This window comes from Rhinatrema bivittatum, chromosome 6, assembly GCF_901001135.1.
Source record: "Rhinatrema bivittatum chromosome 6, aRhiBiv1.1, whole genome shotgun sequence".
Lineage (NCBI taxonomy): Eukaryota > Metazoa > Chordata > Amphibia > Gymnophiona > Rhinatrematidae > Rhinatrema > Rhinatrema bivittatum.
This window is the reverse complement of record NC_042620.1, coordinates 29,293,701-29,317,886: the sequence shown is the minus strand read 5'-3', so window position 1 is coordinate 29,317,886 and position 24,186 is coordinate 29,293,701. Positions and strand designations below refer to the sequence as shown.

Here is a 24,186-nt window from a genome sequence, read left to right as displayed (position 1 = left end):
AAGTTTGCTGGGCAGATTAGGTGGATCATTTGGTCCTTTTCTACCATCATTTCTATGTTTCTACATAAAGAATATTATCATTAAAATAAAAAAAAAGCTGCTATTAGAAAAGGTGCTCACTATTTAGTCCAAAATTAATCTGAAATATAATGTGCCAACACATTAGGAACTTAAAAATAAGACACAAAAGGAAATAGTAGTGCTAAGAAACATGTAACTTGTTTTGGTACATATAGCTAGTACTGTTTCTTTAGTAAGAGCCAATCACCATTTCCAGAAATAAAATGCATTTGAGGTGGCTTAGATATTATCAATTTATTTAGTTACTGTGTAAAGTTTTTATAAAAATCTTCTTTAAACTGATAACTTGATTGAATTGAGTGGCGTATACTTGGTTTAATGTCATTAGAACAGAATGATCATGATGTCCTCTGTTTTGTTTCCAAAACAGTTACCGTTTGTTTTGATATTTGGAAATCTAAGACTGTAAACTTAATACAAATATTTATAATGTTCTCTGAAAAGTACAGGAAAAATATAGGACTCTAGAAGAAGCAGCTTGCCAAGATTGTCATGAAAATGCAGTTTGCTGAAATAACTCCAGTTAATGTGATGCCTTTCCCATTTCTTTATAAGATGTAGGAATGCCTACTGTACCCCAGGTATCTCTGAACACCTAATGCTAAATTGCTTTCTGTTCATTGCTGCTATATGCTCAGGGTTGGGGAAAGCTGATTTTAGCATAGGGGATAATAAGCCATTAAAATGTTATATATTCAAATGCATTATCTAGACAAGCCTGATGGCTCAGGGGACAAGTGCTATGCACTGCTATTCATAGAAACATAGAATATGGTGGCAGATAAGGACCTTGAGGCTTATCTAGCCTGTCTAGTTTTATTCATGGTACAATGTCATAGACTCCAGTCAGTCTCTGGTTTTCTATCTCACTTTTTGCAAATAAGGATCCTTTGTGCTTATCCCATGCTTTCTAGAATTCAGAGTTTATGAATTCATGTAGAAGATTTAGGTTCGATGACCAGGCTTCTGTTCTCCAATGACTGAAGATGCTGCAAAGGCTGTGTTTATGGTCCCTTGGGGGGGAATCAATGTCTAGTTGCTAGGATCCAGAGAGATATTACCCAAGTCCAAATTCTAATAATCTCCAAACATAGAGAAAAAGATACATTTCCTCCCTTTTTGAAACAAATGACTGCTTCATAGAGCAGTTGGCACAAGAAGCAATAAGGGAGGGGGGAACTATTTTAGACCTAGTCCTTAGTGGAACACAGGGTTTGGTGCAATAGGTAACAGTGTTGGAGCCATTTGGCAATAACGATCACAATATGATCAATTTGACTTAACTGGAGGGAGGACAATAAAGAAATCTACTGCAATAGCATTTAACTTTCAAAAATGTGACTGATAAAATGAGGAAAAAAAGTTAAGGAAAAACTGAAAGGAGCAGCTGCAAAGGTTAAGAGTTTGCATCAGGTATGGATGTAGTTTAAAAATAACATCTTGGAAGCCCAGATCAAATGTATTTCATGCATTAGAAATGGTGTAAGGAAAGCTAAACAACTATCAGCATGGGTTAAAAGGTGAGGTGAGAGATGCTATAATAGGTAAAAGAACAACTTTCAAGAAATGGAAAAGGGATCCAAATGAAAAAAACAGGAAACAGCATAAGCACTGGCAAGTTAGATGCAAAGCATTGAAAAGGAAGGCAAAGAGAGAATTTGAAAAGAAGCTTGCTGTGGAAGCAAAAAGTCATAATAAAAACTTTCAGTAACATTTGAAGTACCTGAAGTACCTGAAGACTGGAGGATAGCAAATGTAACCCCAATATTTAAAAAGGGCTCCAGGGGCGATCCAGGAAACTACAGACCGGTTAGCCTGACTTCAGTGCCAGGAAAAATAGTGGAAAGTGTTCTAAACATCAAAATCACAGAACATATAGAAAGACATGGTTTAATGGAACAAAGTCAGCATGGCTTTACCCAGGGCAAGTCTTGCCTCACAAATCTGCTTCACTTTTTTGAAGGAGTTAATAAACATGTGGATAAAGGTGAACCGGTAGATATAGTATACTTGGATTTTCAGAAGGTGTTTGACAAAGTTCCTCATGAGAGGCTTCTAGGAAAAGTAAAAAGTCATGGGATAGGTGGCGATGTCCTTTCGTGGATTGCAAACTGGCTAAAAGACAGGAAACAGAGAGTAGGATTAAATGGGCAATTTTCTCAGTGGAAGGGAGTGGACAGTGGAGTGCCTCAGGGATCTGTATTGGGACCCTTACTGTTCAATATATTTATAAATGATCTGGAAAGAAATACGACGAGTGAGATAATCAAATTTGCAGATAACACAAAATTGTGCAGAGTAGTTAAATCACAAGCAGATTGTGATAAATTGCAGGAAGACCTTGTGAGACTGGAAAATTGGGCATCCAAATGGCAGATGAAATTTAATGTGGATAAGTGCAAGGTGATGCATATAGGGAAAAATAACCCATGCTATAATTACACGATGTTGGGTTCCATATTAGGTGCTACAACCCAAGAAAGAGATCTAGGTGTCATAGTGGTTAACACATTGAAATCGTCGGTTCAGTGTGCTGCGGCAGTCAAAAAAGCAAACAGAATGTTGGGAATTATTAGAAAAGGAATGATGAATAAAACGGAAAATGTCATAATGCCTCTGTATCGCTCCATGGTGAGACCGCACCTTGAATACTGTGTACAATTCTGGTCGCCGCATCTCAAAAAAGACATAATTGCGATGGAGAAGGTACAGAGAAGGGCTACCAAAATGATAAGGGGAATGGAACAACTCCCCTATGAGGAAAGACTAAAGAGGTTAGGACTTTTCAGCTTGGAGAAGAGACGACTGAGGGGGGATATGATAGAGGTGTTTAAAATCATGAGAGGTCTAGAACGGGTAGATGTGAATCGGTTATTTACTCTTTCGGATAGTAGAAGGACTAGGGGACACTCCATGAAGTTAGCATGGGGCACTAATGCTAACATCGGAGAAAGTTCTTTTTTACTCAACGCACAATTAAACTCTGGAATTTGTTGCCAGAGAATGTGGTTCGTGCAGTTATGTTTAAAAAAGGATTGGATAAGTTCTTGGAGGAGAAGTCCATTACCTGCTATTAAGTTCACTTAGAGAATAGCCACTGCCATTAGCAATGGTTACATGGAATAGACTTAGTTTTTGGGTACTTGCCAGGTTCTTATGGCCTGGATTGGCCACTGTTGGAAACAGGATGCTGGGCTTGATGGACCCTTGGTCTGACCCAGTATGGCATTTTCTTATGTTCTTATGTTCTTAAAAAGCCTATGAGGAAGTCAGTTGGACTATTAGATGATCAAGGAGTAAAAGGGGCACTTAAGGATGACAAGCCATAGCAGAGAGACTAAACGAATTCTTTGCTTCGGTCTTCACTGAGAAAGATGTAAGAGAGATACCATGCCAGGAATGATATTTAAAGGTGATGATTCTGCACAACTGATATTCAAAGGTGATAATTCTGCACAACTGAAACAAATTCATAGAAACATAGACTATGGTGGCAGATAAGGACCTTGAGGCTTATCTAGCCTGTCTAGTTTTATTCATGGTACCAGGGCAGATTGTCAAACTAAAGAGTAACAGATCATCTGGACCAGATGGTAAGCATTCCAGATTGCTGAAAGAACGGAAAAATAAAATTGTGGACCTGCTATTAGTAATTTTATAAAATTTCATTGAAATTGCCTATGATACCTGAAGACTGAAGGGTTGCCAATGTAACACCAGTTTTTAAAAAGGGCTGAAGGGGTGATCCAGGAAACTACAGATCAGCGAGTCTGACATCTGTGCCAGGCAAAATGGTAGAAACTATCATAAAACAAAATTGCTGAACATATAGATAAGCATAGTTTATTGGGACAAAGCCAACATGGATTTAATCAAGGGAAATCTTGCCACATCAATCTGCTACATTTTTTTGAGAGCGTAAATAAACCTGTGAATAAAAGTGAGCCAGTTGATACAGTGTATCTGGGTTTCCATAAAGCATTTGATAATGCCCCTCATGAGAATGGAAACCAAAAAGTCATGGCATACGGTACAGTATCCTATTGTGAACTGATTAAAAAATAGAGAACAAAGTAGGGCTAAATGGTAAATTTTCTCATTAGTGAAAGGTGAATAGTGGAATGCCCCAGGGACCTGTTCTGGGACCACTGCTTTTTATTATATTTATAAATGACCTGGAAATGGGGACAAGTGAAGTGATCAAATCTGTTGGTAATACCAAATACTTAAAGTTGTTAAATCTCAAGAGGATTGTGAGAATTTGCAAGAAGGTCTTGTAGAAGTAGGAGTCTGGCATGCAAATCAAATTTTAATGTGGACAATTGCAAAATGATGCATCTAGAGAAGAGTAACCCAAATTATAGCTACACAATGCAAGGTTCCACATTATGAGGAGTCATTTAGAAAAAGGATCTAGGCATCATTGTTGATAATACGTTGAAATCTTCTGCTCAGTGTGCAGCAGCAGCAGCCAAGAAAGCAAATAGAATACTAAGCATTATTATGAAAGGAAATGGAGAATAAAACAGAGAATATTATAATGTCGCTGTGTTGCTCCATGGTGCAACCTCATCTTGAATATTGTGTGCAGTTCTGGTCACCACATCTCAAAAAATACATAGCAGAATTAGAAAAGGTATAGAGAAGGGCAATCCAAATGATAAAGGAAATGGAACAATTCCCCTAGGAGGAAACATTAAAGCAGTTAGGACTCTTCAGCTTGGAGAAGAGACGGCTGAGGAGAAATATGATAGAGGTCTATAAAATGAGTGGAATGGAATAAATAAATGTTAATTGCATCATGGAACAGCACTTGATGTGATCTACTTGGACTTCAGCAAAGCTTTTGATACGGTCCCACGTAGGAAGCTTGGGAGTGAGTTCCAAGGTAGTGGCATGGATTGCAAACTGGTTGACTGATAGGAGACAGAGTGTAATGGAAAAAGGAACCTACTTTGAAGAGAAAACAGCGTGTAAGTGGAGTGCCACAGTATTCGGTTTTGGGACCGGTTCTGTTCAATCTTTGTGAGCGACATTGCAGAAGGGATAGAAGGAAAAATGTGTCTATTTGCGGATGATACTAAGATCTGCAACAGAGTGAATATGCCTGAAGTGGTAGAAAGAATGAAAAGTGATTAAAGAAAGCTTGAAGAGTGGTCGAAGATTTGGCAGCTGGGATTCAATGCCAAGAAGTGCAGAGTCAGGCATCTGGGGTGCGGTAATTCAAAAGAGCTTTATGTGATGGGCGGCGAAAGACTAATGCACACGGACTGGGAGAGGAGGGACCTTGGTGTGATATTATCTGGAAATCTGAAGGCAGCGAATCGTGACAAGGCGATAGCTAAAGCCAGAAGAATGCTGAGCTGCATAGAGAGAGAATTAACCAGTAAGAGAAAAGAGGTGATAATACCCTTGTACAGGTCCTTGGTGAGGCCTCACCTGGACTACTGCATTCAGAACTGGTGACTGCATCTCAAAAAGGAAAAAGACAGGATAGATGCCACGCGACCAAAATGGTGAAGGGTCAACATTGGAAGATTTATAAGGAGAGGCTGAAGGATCTGAATATGTATACCCTGGAAGAAATGAGGTGCAAAGCAGATGTGATGCAGACCTTCAGATACCTGAAAGGTTTTAATGATGCACAATCATCTAACCTTTTCTGTTGGAAAGAAAACAATAGAACTAAGGGGCATGAAATGAAACTGCAGGTAGGGCAACTCGGAACCATCAAGAAATATTTCTGAACGGAGAGGGTGGCGAATGCCTGGAATGACTGTGCGGAAGAGGTGGTGAAGACAAAAACAGTGAAGGAATTCAAAGGGGCATGGGATAAACAATGTGGATCCCTAAAGTTAGAGGTTGAAAAAAAAAGTGTGCATGGGGGTAACTGGGGGTAAATTGCTGGTGTGACAGTTGCTACCCTTAATACATAAGCCTTCATACGGTTAATGCAACTCCATCATTGTTCTCTGCTTCAACAGCAGAGGAAAAAGGGGAATTGGATTCAGATAGTAACCAACGCGGGCCCTGACTTTTATGGTTTGGGGAACAAATAAACATGGAAGTAGCGCTTACTACCCTTAATCACTAGCAGGCCGATACAGTAAAATTCACGGGAGAGCTGACGAGCGCCCGCTTTCCCAGCGCGTGCACAGGCCACTCTCCTGGGCGCGCAATTCAGGAGGGTGGCCTATGCAGATTAGGGCCCGCGGTAAAAGGAGCGGCGGCTGTCAGCGAGTTTGACAGCCGACACTCCATTTTTCCGGCGTCGGTTCTCAAACCCGCTGACAGCCATGGGTTTGGAAAACGGACACCGGCATAATTGAGCATCCGTCTTCCGACCCGCGGGCCGATTTTTTTGTTTTTTGTTTTTTTTTACTTTTGGGGCCTCCGACTTAATATCGCTATGATATTAAGTCGGAGGGTGTACAGAAAAGCAGTTTTTTTCCTGCTTTTCTGTACATTTTCCTGGTGCCGGCCAAAATTAACGCCAGCCTTTGGGCAGGCGTTAATTTCTGAAAGTAAAATGTGTGGCTTGGCTGCACATTTTACTTTCTGTATCGCGCGGGAATGACTATTAGGGCCATTAACATGCATTTGCATGTTTCGGGCGCTATTAGTTTCGGGGGGATTGGACGCACGTTTTTGACGCGCTTTTACCCTTTACTGTAGAAGGGGTAAAACTAGTGTGTCGAAAACGTGTCTAAACCTGGGCTAACAGTGCGCTCCACCGGAGTGCACTGTACTGTATCGGCCTTTAGGCCTTATACTTTTGATACAACTCCAATATTGCTCTCTGCTTCCATGGCAACGGTTAAGGGAAACTAGATTCAAATGCATCTGAGGGCCCCGCCTTTTATGGTCTGGGAAACTGATAAGCAAGGGGTAACTTGCACAATGCAGCAGATACTGGTATAATTTGCTGGGCAGAGCGAATGGATCATTTGGTCCTTTTCTCCTGTATTCTATGTGATGGCAAACTCCAGTCCTCAATATCACAAACAGGCTAAGTTGTCAGAATATCCACAATGTGAGAGATTTCCATGCACTGCCTCCATTGTATGCAAATCTATCTCATGCATATTCATTGTGGATATCCTAAAAATCTTGCCTGTTTGTGGCACTTGAGGACTGGAGTTCTCATCACTGTTATGACCCTTCCCATTGGCAGCCTTTCTCAGGTAGATCAAATATCAACTGCAAATATAGATAAAAGGCTTTGGAACTCAGTTGTTCTCCAACTTTCACAGTCGCGATCATCCAGTTGACTTCACAATTGCTTTAATAGTATAAGAACATAAGAAATTGCCATACTGGGTCAGACCAAGGGTCCATCAAGCCTAGCATCCTGTTTCCAACAGTGGCCAATCTAGGTTACAAGTATCTAGCAAGTACCCAAACACTAAGTAGATCTCATGCTACTGATGCCAGTAATAGCAGTGGCTATTCTCTAACAGTTTATGAAATTCTCCTCCATGAACTTATCCAAACCTTTTTTAAACTCAGCTACATTAACTGCACTAACCACATCCTCTGGCAATAAATTCCAGAGCTTAATTGTGCGTTGAGTAAGAATTTTTCCGATTAGTTTTAAATGTGCTACTTGCTAACTTCATGGGGGTGCCCCCTAGTTCTTCTATTATCTGAAAGAGTAAATAACAGATTCACATTTACCTGTTCTAGACCTCTCATGATCTTAAAGACCTCTATCATATCCCCCCTCAGCTGTCTCTTCTCCAAGCTGAACAGCCCTATGTGTATTTCCTGTTTCTAACTTTTTTTTTTTCTTTAAACAGTTTTCTGGTTCAGTGTTCGATGTCTAAGTGTTCTGTTTGTTGTACATCACTTTGAGAGATTTACCTTAATCTGTAAGATGATCTATAAATATACCTAAATAAATATTTATCTGAGAACTCCAGTTTTTAGTACCTAATCTTAGATCAGTTAATACCTGAATCTATCAATTTATTGTTAATTATTGAGATATTACCAAAATTAAGTCATTTCCATCTCAGGCTTTTTTTTTTTTTCTTTAACCCAACAGTTTCCTCTTCCTCCTTTGGGCTTCCAGCTCACTTGGAACCAGGACTGGGATGTATCACCATGAGCCCTTTATTCACAACTACCCAGGATGTTTCCCATTCTTCTCTAGGACCTTCCCAGTATACTCTCGTCCAGTCCTCAGCCATAGACCATGCACCATGTTTCCCATCAAGAGTCTAATTGTGGGCCCTAAACCCATCCACTAAATGTCACGATTACACAATGACCGTAACTCCCTCCATCCCTGCGTGTGCAACATTTCCACCCCCTGCAGACCATGAAACAGAAAACATGGACCAGGAATCAAATGCAGGTCTCTCTGCAAGGCAATATGTAGTACTGCCACAGAGTCCATGCCCAGCTTTCCATGCCACTGAAGGGGCAGGATCCCAGGTCTAAATAGATCTAGAGTAGATCTGCATTGTGACGATGACATGGTTTGTTATACAGCATCATAAGCCATCCCCATAGATTCTAAAGCATAAGTGGAATATAAGCAGTTCTAAATAAATAAATTCCACCTATGATGTGAAAGGTAAGTGCCTTAATGTGTGCAGGAGGTCAACATCCATAAAAAGGGAGCAAGATATTATACGATTAATAGTTAGAGCTGAGCTATGGGTTGTGCTGATCTATACTGCAATTTTTCTCACTGGTGATTTCTCTTTACCATTTTGTACTGCATTTTACTTCATTCAGTAATAATTGAACCTTGGTTTTATTGTTAAATGTTTCCTTTCCTGTTTATCAAAACCAGACCCTGCATAATTGGGTATGCGATGATTTACCAGCCAGGCCCACCACAACCTCTTCAGGGCCTGGGGAAGGAAACCTGGAGGAAAAATGTAAACAGGTAGATGCCTGAAAACCATGTATACTAATTATAAAGCACGCTTTGTTTGCTGTGAAGACTCCCAATACAGTTCGTCTTTGTAAAGAAACATGGACTGAAGAGCTCCACAGAATGACTTATTTGTGAAAAAACAATAGCATGGGCTATTTTTTTTTTTTTGTTGTTGTTTAAACGGTGTGCTGTGTTAACTCTGCTGTGATCTAAACAATGTACTATAGACAGCCAAAGAACAGAAAACCTGCTTTTACTGAATGCTGCCACTTGAAAAGAGCCAAATCTTTGGTATTTTACAGGTTGGTTCACATCTTTTAGGTCTGTGTATATCCCTCGTGGAGCAAAGATGCAAATTATCTTCTATGGAAGGGTTTTGTTTGCAAGCCAGCAGGATTTAAATCAGTCCCTATGGGGGGTCGATATTAAAAAATGTACTGTGAGATAGATAACAGGTACATTTAACCGGTTATCTTTACATGGATGTTCAGCTGCCCTTTCCTGGCTACTTATCATCTGAATATCTGGCTAAATCTGCCCACTAAAAGTTTGAGTGGGTAAATTTAGGTCTGCCATTTGCTTACTTTAGGTTAGCCAGCTAAATTTAGTTCATTAGCAGCTAAATGTAAAAGCCATGCCTAAGAAATGACTCTGGCCTAGCCCCTTTATTACCAGGCTAAATTTGTGTGACTTTGAATTTTAACAGCACAAACTTACAGTTAAAGAGGCCAAATTGTTAAATTGGTAGATTCATCTAACTAAAACCCTATTTTTAGGCCGGCATATCTTTTGAATATTGATCCATGTGTATGCAAGTGTTTGTTTATTTAAACTTGTATTCCGCTAGATCCAATCAAAGATGGTTTAGTGCAGACTGCAATAATACAGCTATAAAATCCCAACACACACATATAGGAAAACTCCCCTGGCAACTCTGTTCTCTGCATCAGGTATAGACTGGTTACAGCTCTTTTAACTGGTTGTCATTAGCTGGCTCATCAATCTCACCAGGGTTCTTGCATCATGTAAGAAAATAAAAGGAATATGTAGTACATTTGTAAAACTAAGAAAGGGTTGCAGAACAATTAACATTTCAGTGTTAGATGTATGATGAGCACAATACCTATAGGTTTTCTGTATAGCCAACCTTGTTGGTGTACTTCATAATACCAGAGTGGTTACAATGTCCATTTTTTAAATTTAGTTGTCCCTTCTAGCATTTTTTTAAATGCTAAATATGATATTGCACACTTTTCTGCAGAGAAAATATGTAAAACGTGCATCTTTCAGTTCCCATGAGCCTTACTGTCCTCTAACCGCCTGTTGGGCCCTATTGAAGTACATTGGTAGTTTCTAGTAGGGATGTGCATTCGTTTCATTTGTTTAATTCATTTCTTACGTTTCCCATTACATGTCAATTAGATGTGCATTCGTTTCATATGTTTCATACGTTTCATATTTCATACTTGTATAGGAAACGTATGAAACAGATGAAAAGAATGCATATCCCTAGTTTCTAGTAGGATGAATGTTTTTTTGCTGGGAAGCAGGCAACAGTCCCATTTGCATGCAGCTCTCAAAATGCCAGAGAAATAACTTTCTTCTTTTTTTTTTTTTAAGAAAGGAGCTTTTTGCATGGATGCACAGTCCTCCAGTATATTATAGTGCAGTGCCCTTGCAGGTTACATTTCAGCATGGTGAAGCTTTGAGCTGCTGCTTTGAAGGTCTGTTTTAGAATATGTTATGGTATGTAGCTAAGGAAACCTTTTTTTTTTTTTTCATTTTCATGGTGTTAGGGATGACTGCATAGTAACTGATGACAGATAAAGACCCAAATGACCACTTGTTAGTTATGCAGGGCCATACTTCACAAATAATAATATAAAAAAGCCTTAGTACATCCCTATCACATTATATATATCCTATCAAGCTAATGTTTCTGTTCTTAACAAAAATAAATGCCAAAAGGGGTCTCTTTGCATTTTTCCATGAGAGGTGCCAATCGAACTGGAAGTCATGCAGTAATCGGTTTTATTTATTTGTTTTAAAAGCTCTTCTAATCTGTCTTCCGAATTCAAAAGATCACCCAAGGCATTGTAGCACAGGTATTAAAAGCATATATACACAACAGATATACAAAGCAAAATAATTTAAACCACAAACACAAGAAAATACAAGTTTGACTCCTCAACATAGTTGTCAACTACCCACCTCTCCATGCTTACATAACACTACCGAGATACCCATACACAGTAGGCCAAGACCCACCTCCCTTTTGCATACTGCCTCGACTCACCAATAGAAAAGAGCCATACTTTGACCTTCTTGCAGAATGATAGATAAGTCAACTCCTGCCTAATCTTGAGAGGTACTGGATCCCACAATGTAGAAAAGGCCCCTTGACCTAATCTGTACATCCTGTACCTCCTTAAAGGCACGAATTCAAAGGAGAGACCCTTAACTCAACCTCAGACAACGTACTGGTAAATACCACTGCAGTTTATTGGGTAAATAGAGGACCATTGCCCCGTCACCTAAAATGTCAGACACAAGATCTTAAATGCAGCAATTGAGAGCCAATGAAGAGAATTAAGCTTCCTAGTTTTTTCGTCTTAGGTGTTTCAATATTCACAGTCGGTATGTCAATTTATTGAATGGTTTTAGAAATATAAGCACATACATGTGCCCATGAGTGAGTTCTGAAATAGCTTGCTAATTAGCATTGGTTTTGAGGAAAAATACATCAAGAAAGAGTTAACAAATAAAATTCTAGTCTGCAGTATTCCGAGGTAAAGAGTAGAATTGCTCTTGAATATCTGAAAATAAAGCTGTTTTGTTTTCGAGTGCTGTTGGTGGAAGAGGTATTAGGCAAACTGGGTTTGCTCCTTGTCCTTGGCAGTTGCTACTTTTGAACTCGGCAACCTTGCTGAGTCATATCTAGCGTGCTCCAAACTCTGTGACAAATGTTTCCAGCAAATGGAAATATGATTTGGAAGCCAAAAGGGGAAGGTCCTGGAGTATCCCGCCCTGACAAAATGAAACTCTGCTCTCTGTTTCTAAGAGAGCAATCCACAGCTTGTACCTACAAGTCAAGTACTCTTTGTTAAACTATTATCTTTCTGCCTTTCATTGAGCTGTAACTGTATGCAATATTAAAAGGTGGCCATTAGGAAACTTCATTGTTTAGCATTACATCCTCACACACTGGTAAGAAACCTGAAGAATTGTGGGGTGGAGAATGTAAAAAGCTTGAAAGATAACACCAGGGCACAGTTTTAATAGATTGAAAAATCAAGCACAAGTAATTGTGTATCTTATTTCTACATTTCCTGAATACAGTAAGCATGTCCTAACTTTAGTATACAAATTGCATACATTTTATGCAGGTACGTGCATTTGGTGACTATTCTCACATACATACTTTGGGCTAAGCCTCCGTGTCACTAATCATTGGAGTGCCTTATTTCCCTCTGCATGCTGACTTTGGACTAACTTTTTTTTTCCCCCTCAGTCACTTGAAGATTGCATGGCTTGATGTTAATGTTGTCTCTATCTTATAGCTGAATTAATGTAACTAAAAGTGCAATCCTATTGCTTTTTATTGGATTGGATCCATCTTGTAACTTAAAACTCTATTATGTTCCTTATATTTCTCTCCATTTGTTAATATAATCACAGTAATGCCTCAGATTTAATCCAGGCTTCAGCATTGTTGAGATTAAATTCATACTGAAAAGCAGGGGCAGTGTTGTTTGATCAGAACAGAGTACTTGGGTTCGAGACCATAGTTTGTTTGTTTATTTATTTTTCTATGCTGATATTCCATTTGACATATCACACTGGTTTATATACAACAGGATGTCTAAGGCAGGCCTTATAATGACATGATACAGTATAACAGATTAACTGATTAGTTGGTATGTTTAGGTTCAGGTGCTGGGTATAAATAGTGTTTATCGGCAACAAATAGCACTTATCGTATCCAGGATAAGATGTTTGTGGCACTGAGCTTGGTTTTATGGAACTGCAGCTTATTGGCTAGATATCTGTGGCCTGTAAATACATAATTTCCACAATACAAATTCTCTCTGCCTCCCCCTCTTACTAGTGTGCTACTGTTGTGTGGCCTGAATGGTATCTAATAGCGTATGTTTCTTCAAAAGGAGTATTTTATAGGAAAATAGCATGCTTATCGGACAGCTACACACAGAAAGGAAATTCAAAACTTAGGGCCTGATCTATACTGAGGAACATGCTTAGTGTACAGAGGCTCGTTTTTCTTCCCGGTTTTGTGGTATTTATGCCACCGGAAATGCTTGAAAACTGCAGTGCAATATAGCTCCTACTCTTTATGGGACTATATGAAATAGAATATGAGATTGTACAGTGTGCCTTTTGTCCCCATATCCATTGATTTGGTCCTTATACTTTGTGCAAGGCCTGGTAGTTACTGGATTGGATATAGAGTTCAATTTCTAAGTAAACTAGCCCCCATACAGCTGTGGTATTACATTTTAGAACAGTTATATCAGTGTATATGGAAAGGAAATAGAAATATGAGTACTTACATTTATTTTAGAGGAACCTGGGAAACAGGGACATCAAAGGTAATGTGTCAGAGGAGTGGGGATGGAAGACTGAGGCTAGTTTGACAGCTGTAGCATTAGGAGAGCAGAAGGCACTGTGGACCGGGGTTTTAGTAGAATGCTTCATAAAACAAAGGGAATTTAAGGGGTAGTTGGGTTTTATCTCAGGGAAAGAAATTCCAGGGATAAGGTGCAGTAAATTAGAAATTGCAGATGTAGAAGAGAGGAATAGAGGCCTATGTAGGACACAAGACCATGGGAAGAACTGAGATGCAAAATAGGGCAGTGAAATAGACCATTGATCGTGCCGATTTTGAATTTAGTGCACAAGAAGATTAGTAAGTAATTGGAAAGACTCAAGAAGGGCAATGGTGTGCACTATTTATTATGTTACATGGTCATGGTATAATCTGCACGTACTTCAGGAGAGGAAACAGCTAATATTTCTTTTCTTTTTTTTTCTCAGGCAGCACAGATAGTCCTGATTTCTTTGTTTGAACTGAACACGCCTGAGTTTACCATGCTACTTGGTGCCTTGCCAAAAACATTCCAGGACGGTGCAACTAAACTTCTGCACAACCACCTCAAGAACTCCAGCAACACTAGTGTGGTAAGTGCATCTTCACAGCTATTGTATCAGAACTGCACAGGGAATGGCAGCTGAACCATAAAGCAACTGCACCTCTTCTTGCTCCGATAGTATTTATTTATTTACTTATATTCCGCTTTTCAGCACTTCAAAGCAGATTACATTCAGGTCCTGTAGTAATGTGGACGCACTGGTTTGTGCTTGTGTACGTTTGCTGAAGGTTTTGTTGACAGTCTTATTGAAGCAGAATAGTACCTCCCTCAAGAGGTTTCTGTAAAGCAGCAGCTCAACAGTTTTGAAGACTTTTTTTTTTTTTTTTACTGTTACACTGCATTTGTTGGTTTAGCTATGAAGTAGCACTGTGTGCATCTGTTGAGAAGAAAGGTTATTGAAATAAAATGTAGAAAGATATTTAGCTACCACATGTTAGACCCACCATGCTGCATTCCAAAAGCTTTACAGCACACTTTGGGCCATTCACAAGGGCAGTGCTCAGAATGCTGCTCTCTGACTGAACCCAACCAGGGGCATAAGAGCATAGACGTGTCGTGTTGTGTCAGACCAGTGTTCCATTGAATCCAGCATCCTGTCTCCAGCAATGACCAATTCAGATCATTTGGAAATACCTGGAAAATCACATCCCTGTTGCTCATTCCCAGATGTAGGAAGTGGCAATCCCCTTGCCTGCCTAGCCTAATAAGTGTTAAAATACCTGTCCTCCAGAAACTTATCCAAACCTTTTTTTTTAAACCCAGCTTTGCTATTAATTTTGACCACATCCTCTGATAGCAAATACCACAGCTTAATTGTTCATGGTCTAAAATATACTTTCTCTGCAGACGAGCAGGATGACAGTCCTCATACGTCGGTGACATTATCTGATGAAGCCTGGCAAGGAAGACTTATGTCAAAGGACTTTGATTGGCCGTCATTGAGCATGCCCAATCATATCATGCCACACATCCATACAAGGTCCCTTCAGTCTTTCTTTTTCTACAGAACCCTTGAGTTGCAGTTTTATTGCCTCATGCTCTTGCTTCTGGGCCTTTGTGGTTTAGCGAAATCTACAGGATCATTCTTCACAGGGTCCTGCAGTTTTGTTCCTTTCAGTATCGCTAGGTAAGGTTTCTTGGTACTTTTTCTAATTTTTCGTTCGTTCCTATACTTTGTTCTGCAGCAGTATGCTTTCAGTGCTACTGGCCATCACTGCTTTTGAATTTGATTTTGTTTCTTTTTTGTTTTGGCCAGTCATGTCTAGTGAGTTCCAATGATGCCCTCCGTGCACAAGGATTATGTCTATCATAAACCCCCATGATAAATATATCCTATACCTGGGGTAATCGCATGATGTCCAGGGGTGTCACAGATGCATGACTATGACCACAAACGGATGCTGATCGTAACTGGAACTCATGGAAATAGGCATTTTGGACACCAGAAGACCAATCCATCAACATTGGCATAGGAGGCGTTGAACTGAAGGACTTCAGAGCTGCATCGGTGGAGATAGTATCATTGGAATTGGGGTGGGGGAGGGGGTGGAGAAAGACCATTGGTTCCTTCAGTGCTGCCAGCTGATAGGGACCTCTGATGCAGGTCTTTGTCTGATTCTTCCCGATCAAAGAAGGTTGTCTGGCTCTGCCTCTTCGACATCTAGGAGATCTGATGCTTAGCATCAAGGGCAGCCAAAGAAGCATTGGTCTTTGGCTGCCCCCACTACCAGCATCAGTGCCCAATGCTGGTAGTGGGGACAGTCTGGCGCATGCTGAGAACCCACCCCCCCCCCCCCCCCCAAGTGGTGTCTTGGCAAGAAGAACTCATTCTCTAAGACCAGTGACTTATGATACTGGCTTAGGTGTCCAACATGGTTACCCCCTCCTTATCTCCCAGTCAGTGTTGGCATTGGCTATCTTCGAGGAGAAGTTGGATAGGAAGATCCAGGAGGCCTTGGGGAAGGCACTGCAGGGCCTCTGTGCCACAGCATCAAGAGCATCGAAGCAGACAGGCAATCCTCGAGTCTTTGCTCAATTCCTTAAGAATGCTCAGCCACAAGGCATTGGTGCCGGTGCTGGATCCAATGCCTTGAAGAGGATCAGGGTTGATGAACAGCAAGGCAATATTCATCTTTGGCTCCTCAGGGGAGGAAGCTTCTCCAGGCCATCAAAGTTCCTCGGAATCCAGGCCAAAACAGCCAAGTGTACCTGTCCTTGAGACATTGGTTGGGGGTTGAGCACTGAGGGAGTCCTCGCCACCAGCAGACCAAGGTGAGTCAGACTCCAAATACTCTTGGCGGTGTGGCTATGACTCTACAGACATCTCTGAAGAGGGCATGTTGATGGGTCTCCCTTCCAACCCCTCTCATCCACCAGAGAGAAGGAAGTCTCTTACTGAGGACCTCCCCTTCACAGGGTTTATTAGGAATATGTCTGAGGCCATTCCCTTTACTTTTCAGATGGAGGATGAGACCCGAACTAGGATGCTGGACATCCTTCAGTTCATGGAGCACTTAGTGAAGTCATGGGAGTCTCAGTCCATGAAATCCTTCAGGAGATGCAGATAAGGATTTGGGAGAACCACCTCTCTGTGGCTTCCATTAACAAGAAGGTGGATGTGATCCATCTCATCCCAAAAGGCTCCTGATTTGAAAGAGACGGTTGCCACACCAATCTGTGGTAGTTGAAGCCACTCTCAAAAAGGCCAAGAGGTCTAGAACTCAGTCCTTGGTGCCCCTGGGGAAGGACTCTAGAACACTTGACACCCTTGGAAGGAAGGTTTTTCAAGGGATTATGCTTGATGCCTGTATAACAGCCTACCAGCTCTTCATGGGCCAGTACATGTGGGACTTGCTCAAGCAAATGCAAGGGGTGGCTGAGCAGCTTCCTCTAAACAGAAAGGCACACTTCAGTCACTGGTGGACAAAGTTATCCTTGTTCAAGTGTGGAAAACAAATGATCTGATTGACCTTTGTTATTGGGAGTCTCTGCTGTAGGAATTGGAGCTTATAACCTCCCCTGGCTGCAGGCCTCAGATCCTCTACCCAGAAGTGCAAGAAAAGCTTGCAGACATGCCATGTACGGGAGCAAATATTTTATGAGCAGAGTGAAGGAAGAGGTTGTACAGATCAGAGATCACTGTGCAGCATTCCAGTATCTCTCCACTGGCACACAAGACCCAGACTCCTCCTCCAGGAGGTACCCAAGGACAGGGCTGAGGACCATTATTTCCAGCCAAGAAGGCACTATATTCTGCTTCTTCCATCTCAACTGCAGGACCCCTGTGCTCATCTGAAGCAACAGGGGGCACCTTAGCACCAGACAGCAACCTAGTCAGCACCTGGGATGGGGTTTTGACTGGATTGCAGAGAACATAGATGATAGCATTGTATCCATGCTAGAAAACCTTCTGGTCAGAGGGAGGCTATGGTTTTACGTAAAACAGAAGTCCAGTGTAACTTTGAACGAATTGGGTCCTCAGCATCATGAAGAGAAGGGTACAGATTAACCTGTTGGATCTCCCGCCAAATCAGTCCCTGAAACCCAGCTGGGGTCACTTGCCATATTGGGAACTGCTTCAAATGGAGCTCTCCTCCCTCTTGCTGGCCAATATGGTTGCACCTGTTCCATCATGGCAAAGAGGATGGGGATTGTACTTGTATTTCCTGATTATAAAGAAAATAGGGGGACCTAAGTGTTTTGAACAAATTCATCAAAAGAGAAATTCATGATGATTTTCCTTAGGCACCTTCATCTCTTTTATTCAAAAAGGGACTGGCTTATGCTGTCTTGATCTAAAGGATATTTACACTCAAGAATTACCTCAGATTTGTTGTGGAAGATGGTCACTTCCAGTGTCAAATTCTGCTGTCACGTTTTGCTGTTCAAATTAGCCTCTGCCCTATGTGTCTTCTCAAAATACTTTGCTGTGTGGGCAGTACATTTATTTAAACTGGGGGTGCGCATGTATCCCTGTCTGGACAACTGGCTAGTCAAGAGCACATCTCTGGCAGGAGCCAAGGAATTGATGTATGACCGTCCAAATGTTGGAATTACTAGGGCTGCTTGTCAACTATCCCAAATCTCATCTGAGCCCATCACCTCAATTAGAATTTATCGGAGCTTTGCTAGACATGACTTGGGCAAAAGCCTTCCTTCCACAGCAAAAGGCTAATCCTTCTTTGTCCACAGCGGAAGAGATACAAATACATTAGCAGATGTCCTCATGGGACATGTTGAGGCTGTTGGGCCTCATGGTGTCAACTGTGTACATATCATTCCTATGGTACATCTCCTTATGACAGCGATCCAGTAACATGGCCACTCCAGGACTCCCTGGCCTGATGGTGGGATAATTTCAAACTGGTCAGAAGAATCCCTTCCAAATTTGTCCAGTGCAAATCATCTTTACCATGGATGTGTCCAATCTAGGCTGGGGAGTTTATGTAGAGGGGCTCTGCACTCAGGGCTTTTGATCTACTCAGGAAAAGTTCTATTGGATAAATTTCCTGCATCTTATGGCCATCCCATATATGCTAATGGTTTTCAGTTATCCTTGTCCCAACGGACAACCAAGCTGCCATGTACTGCATCATTAAACAAGGAGGTACAGGCTCATATCTCCTGTGTCAGGAAGCTGTCCAACTATGGGAATGGGTCATCTCTCGGGGATGGTTATCAGGGCCACATATCTGGGAGGCATAGAAAATATCCTTTTGGACAAGCTGAGCTGATCCTTAGAATACCATGAGTGGTCCTGAACTGGGAGGTAGTGAATCAGATTTTCCACTACTGGGGCACACCAGTGGTAGATCTGTTTTCACCCATTAGAACAGGAAGACCCCACTCTTCTGTTCCAGAAAGAGGGCACACAACAGACTAGCCTCAGATACCTTTACATTAGATTGGGGAAGAGGACTACTGTACATATATCCTCCAATTCTGCTGGTTGTCAAGACTGCTCAACAATAGGAATCCATCATATTCTTAGCCCTATTTTGGCTGAGACGATCTGGTTCCTATTCCTCTGGGTGATGTCTTAGAGGGAAGCAATCATATTGGAGACTTTCCCAGATCTCATCATTTAGAATCTGGGCAGGTTGTGACATCCCAATGTCAAGTCCCTATTGCTCAATACTTGGATGTTGAGAGGTTGGATTTTCAACCCCTTCAGTTATCTGACAATGTGTCTTGAGATTTTTTTGCTTCAAGAAGGGATTCTACTGGAAAATGTTATGTATTTAAGTGGAGGAGGTTTCCTGTGTGGTGTGAGCAAAAGACCTTGGATCTTTTTTCCTGTTCCACATAAAACCTGCTTGATTACCTTCTGCATTTATCCAGGTCTGGTCTTAAGACCAACTCTATAAGAGTTCACCTTAGTACAATTGACGTTCACTGTCTTCATGTAGAAGGTAAAACCATCAGGCCTCCCACTGTGTATTGGGTCCTCAATGTGGTTCTGTCCCAGCTAGATGCAAGCTGCCCTTTGAGCCACTGCGCTCCTGTGACTAGAAGTACCTGACTTGGAAGATCATGATTTTGTGGCGCTCACTTCAAGCATGCTGGGTCAGAGAGCTCCAGATAACTTATCCACCTCATACCATCTTTGATCATGATAGCGTGGTCTTGTGCAATGATCCTACGTTTCTGCCTAAGGTGGAGTCAGAATTGCATCTTAACCAGTCAATCGTCCTTCCACCGTTTTTTTCCCAGACCACATGTTCACCTTAGTGGACAAGCATTACACAGTTTGGACTGCAAGAGAGCCTTGGCTTTCTACCTAGAGTGGATTGAAACCCATAGAAAGTCCATCCAACTCTTTGTTTCTTTTCACACAAACATGCCTGTTGCTAAACAGATGATATCTAATTGACTAGCAGATTGCATCATCTTTTGTCATGGCCCACCAGATTCTGGTGGGGCTGAATCTGGTGGGCCATGAAAGGGCTGTCTCATATCTGAGCCAGGTAGCTTTGGTGGCTCACCTGCAATCATTTCCCATAGAGGAGATCTGAGTTCTCCCCACACATTCACAACTCATTACTGTTTGGGCAGGGATGGCAGATAAGACAGATTTGGCCAGTCTGTCCTTCAGAATTAGAACCCAACTCCACTCCCTCATAGGGCCCAGTGATTTTGTTTCATGCTACTCCTTTTAGACAAGGTATCTGTGGCGAAAAAGCTAGTTGTCAACAAAAATGCTTTGCTGTGCCCATTGATGCCTGTTGCTGTTTCTCCCCCCCCCTTTTTTTTTTTTCTTTTTTCATTAGCACTGGTTTGCAGCTAAGGATGTGTGAGGACTGCAGTCCTGTTTGTCCTCTGAGAAAGCAGAGTTACTTACCTGACAGCAGGATGTCATTCCTCATGAAACCCACCCATCTCTCCTTGGAGTTGTTTTTCTCTGCCTTTATTTTAAATGCTAAAATACAAGACTGAAGGGACCCCGGTGGATGTGTGGCATAATAGCATGTGTGGACATACTCAGTGAGATAAAGTTCTAGAAACACTGACATATAAATTTTCTGTGCTGAGCTCCATCAGAGTTGCCATCCACATCCTGCTGGGTCAGACCAAGCGTCCATCAAGCCCAGCATCCTGTTTCCAACAGAGGCCAAAACCAGGCCACAAGAACCTGGCAATTACCCAAACACTAAGAAGATCCCATGCTACTGATGCAATTAAATTGCAGTGGCTATTCCCTAAGTAAAATTGATTAATAGCCATTAATGGACTTCTCCTCCAAGAACTTATCCAAATCTTTTTTGAACCCAGTTACACTAACTGCACAACACAGCTTTTGGCAACAAATTCCAGAGCTTTATTGTGCGTTGAGTGAAAAAGAATTTTCTCCGATTAGTCTTAAATGTGCTACTTGCTAACTTCATGGAATGCCCCCTAGTCCTTCTATTATTCGAAAGCGTAAATAACCGTGTCACATCTACTCGTTCAAGAGCTCTCATGATCTTAAAGACCTCTATCCTATACCCCCCTCAGCCGTCTCTTCTCCAAGCTGAACAGCCCTAACCTCTTCAGCCTTTCCTCATAGGGAAGCTGTTCCATCCCCTTTATCATTTTGGTTGCCCTTCTCTGTACCTTCTCCATCACAACTATATCTTTTTTGAGATGTGGCGACCAGAATTGTACACAGTATTCAAGGTGTGGTCTCACTATGGAGCGATAGAGGCATTATGATATTTTCCGTTCTATTAACCATTCCCTTCTTAATAATTCCTAACATTCTATTTGCTTTTTTGACTGCTGCAGCACACTGAGCCGATGATTTTAAAGTATTATCCACTATGATGCCTAGATCTTTTTCCTGGGTGGTAGCACCCAATATGGAACCTAACATCGTGTAACTACAGCAAGGGTTATTTTTCCCTATATGCAACACCTTGCACTTGTCCACATTAAATTTCATCTGCCATTTGGATGCCCAATCTTCAAGTCTTGCAAGGTCCTCCTGTAATGTAGCTTTATACTGTTTGAAAGGGTAAATAACCGTTCTCCATTTACCCTTTCCCCTTCCTCCCAAACCTGTAGCATGACATCTCCTCCTGCTGTGAGCAGAGGGATCAGTTAAGAACAGAGCCCTCACAAGATTACTACTACAATTTATTACCCACCTTTTTGCAGTACACAGAGTAAAGAGAGCACAAAGTTGTATTCATATTAATGGCCTTTTTTATTTTCTTGTGGTGCTTCCTCTCTTCTTTCCTCTCCTTCTACATTTGGTAGTACTTAATTAGGAGAGGGTGTTTTCCTTAGTATGAAATTGCAATGTTTTTCTTAATTATCTTGCATATTTCTCTTTGCTGTTTCTGCACAAAGTTGGTCTTTGTATGATTTTTTTGAAAATGATAATAGTTGAAAAAAATAATAGCACAGTGATTAAAATTGTCATGGTCAGGCAAGGCTGTGTCTGGGTTGTCCCCCATCAGGAGCAGGGCCAGACTCTGGGGCAAGGCTGGACTAGGACTTCTCTCTGGATCAGCTAACATCCCCTAGGATTGAGCCCTCAGGTTTTGGTGGCCAGAAGGACATAACTGGAACAGGAGAAAAGGCCTGGAACTGGGAACACAACTGTTACTAGAAGTATGTACTGGATCTGGAGACTCAGCAGATACTGAAGACAGGCGGGGCTGGAAACAAGGGCTGGAACAAGAGACGAGGCCTGGAGCAGGAGACACAGTGGATCTTGGAGGCAGGGATGGAGACCAGGACTGGAAGTCCTGGTCTCCATCCCTATTCTATTCTATCCTATTCTATTCTATCCTTTCTCTTCCTCCTTCTCCCAGTTCTGCTACCCCTGTTATATGTAACTGCACCTTCTGACACACAGTTCCAGTTTGATGTATATACTGCACCCCTGTTTTATGTAAACCAGCAAGATATGTTGTCATGATTGCCGGTATATAAAAACCTTAAATAAATAAAAATAAATAAATAAGTGGATGCAAGGCCTGAAACTGAAGACAGAGCTGTGATTGGAGACAAGGTCAGGACAAGTCAAGACTAGGACTGGACCACAAGAGCTGAGCAAGGAACACAAACACATGAAACAAGGAAGTAGTTCAGCAAGTATCCTAAGCCAAAACAAGGTAAACCAGACAAGAAGGCCTAGGCAGGACTAGGAGAGCCCAGAAGGCCTGAAGGCCGCAAGGCAGGGCTGGAAGGCCGAGGAGGCCACAAGGCAGGAGCAAGAAGGCCACAGTGGCCACACAATAGCAAGGGAAAAAAAGGTGGGCCAATGCAAGGAGCTAAGGTGACTCTATGAAGAGGCATAGAGTTGTGGAGAGGCTGGGTTCCCCCCTCCTTCAGAAATTTAGGCTAGAGTCAACCAGACACACAGCATTCAGTTACTAGGCACTTTTTTGGGGGGAATACCTTGCCAATAGATATCTGTCAAGACACCAACTGAAATTCAGGAAAATAATCAATGCATAGCACTTTAACCAGGCTTTCCATTAGATAGATTTCAATAATTTTATTATTCCTGTTGTTATTTCTTAGTTTATTGTAATGGATCATCTTATGCTGCTGTATTGGAAGTTATTTTTACTTTGTCTTGTTGATTTATAGTATTACTGTGAGTTGTATGTCTTTATTTAGATGAGGTTTCCTTTGGGATTATTTTTTGTGTATTTTTTATGTGAACCACTTTGATTGCTCTAAAAAGTGATATATCAAAACTAATAAACTAAAAATTTGTATGAAAGGTTTTATAGATATTGAACATTGAAACAGAAAATGACAGCACAAGGTCATCTAGTCTTGCCCCTTCTTGATACAATACAGCAGAGGCTACCTGTTCTCAGGCTTTACCCTATGTGTCCCCTCTGCTTATCCATCAATATTTTAATGGTAATATTAGTAGTAAAATTATCTTTTAAAAGATGTATTCTACTGCAACCGATTTTGGTGGCATGGAGGAAGTTTTATAGAACACGAAAAAAATAAAGACTTCTGAATACTTTGATGTATTTATAGTTTCTGCTTTTCTATGAAATTCAAGGGTCATTTTCTATGTTGGTTTAATCCTACAGAAACAATTTATCACCTTTTTTTTTCCATCTCTCCCCTTTTACCTCTCCCAGCTAGATTTGTACACATCTTACTTTAGAGGTTTGCCTAGTTGTTCTTTCATTTTTGGGTGTTAAGCCCATTCTGTGCACTTTTCAGCCAAAGCCCAGTGCTTTTATTGCAGTACTAAATTTTGGCAAGCCATGTCTTTTCCCCCAGTGTGTGTATTATTTTCTGGGCCACCTTAAAATCAGAATTGCTTGTCAAACTTCCTCCATTTAAAGAGTGGCATGTAGTTGCAATCTATTTATTATACTGTACGGTGAAAGATCTTTTGCTGAAAAGGCAGGTTCTGGGTGCATTATGATGATCATCATACCAGAGTGAGAAGTTTTCTTACATCAACTGCAGAGACTAATGGTATAAACTATCCACACAGTGTCAAAAGGGAAAACAGTTGTATCAAATATGGGGTCAACAATACAATATTAAAAGGAACAAACAAGAATTTAAAAAAGCCATAAT

At 41.2% G+C, this 24,186-nt stretch overlaps 1 protein-coding gene across 21 annotated transcripts in view; it reads left to right on the top strand.

Annotated features, from left to right (window-relative positions):
* The window catches only part of CLASP1 (cytoplasmic linker associated protein 1), a 637,864-nt gene that overhangs the window by 508,180 nt on the left and 105,498 nt on the right, over nucleotides 1-24,186 (top strand). For 12 of the 21 annotated variants that reach the window (XM_029605193.1, XM_029605191.1, XM_029605203.1 and 9 more), the window contains one exon: nucleotides 14,024-14,167. In XM_029605193.1, coding sequence (XP_029461053.1) covers nucleotides 14,024-14,167 — 144 coding nt within the window. Of the gene's footprint in view, nucleotides 1-8,884; nucleotides 8,981-14,023; nucleotides 14,168-24,186 lie in introns of all 21 variants that reach the window. The other 9 variants (XM_029605186.1, XM_029605182.1, XM_029605181.1 and 6 more) reach the window with 1 other exon arrangement.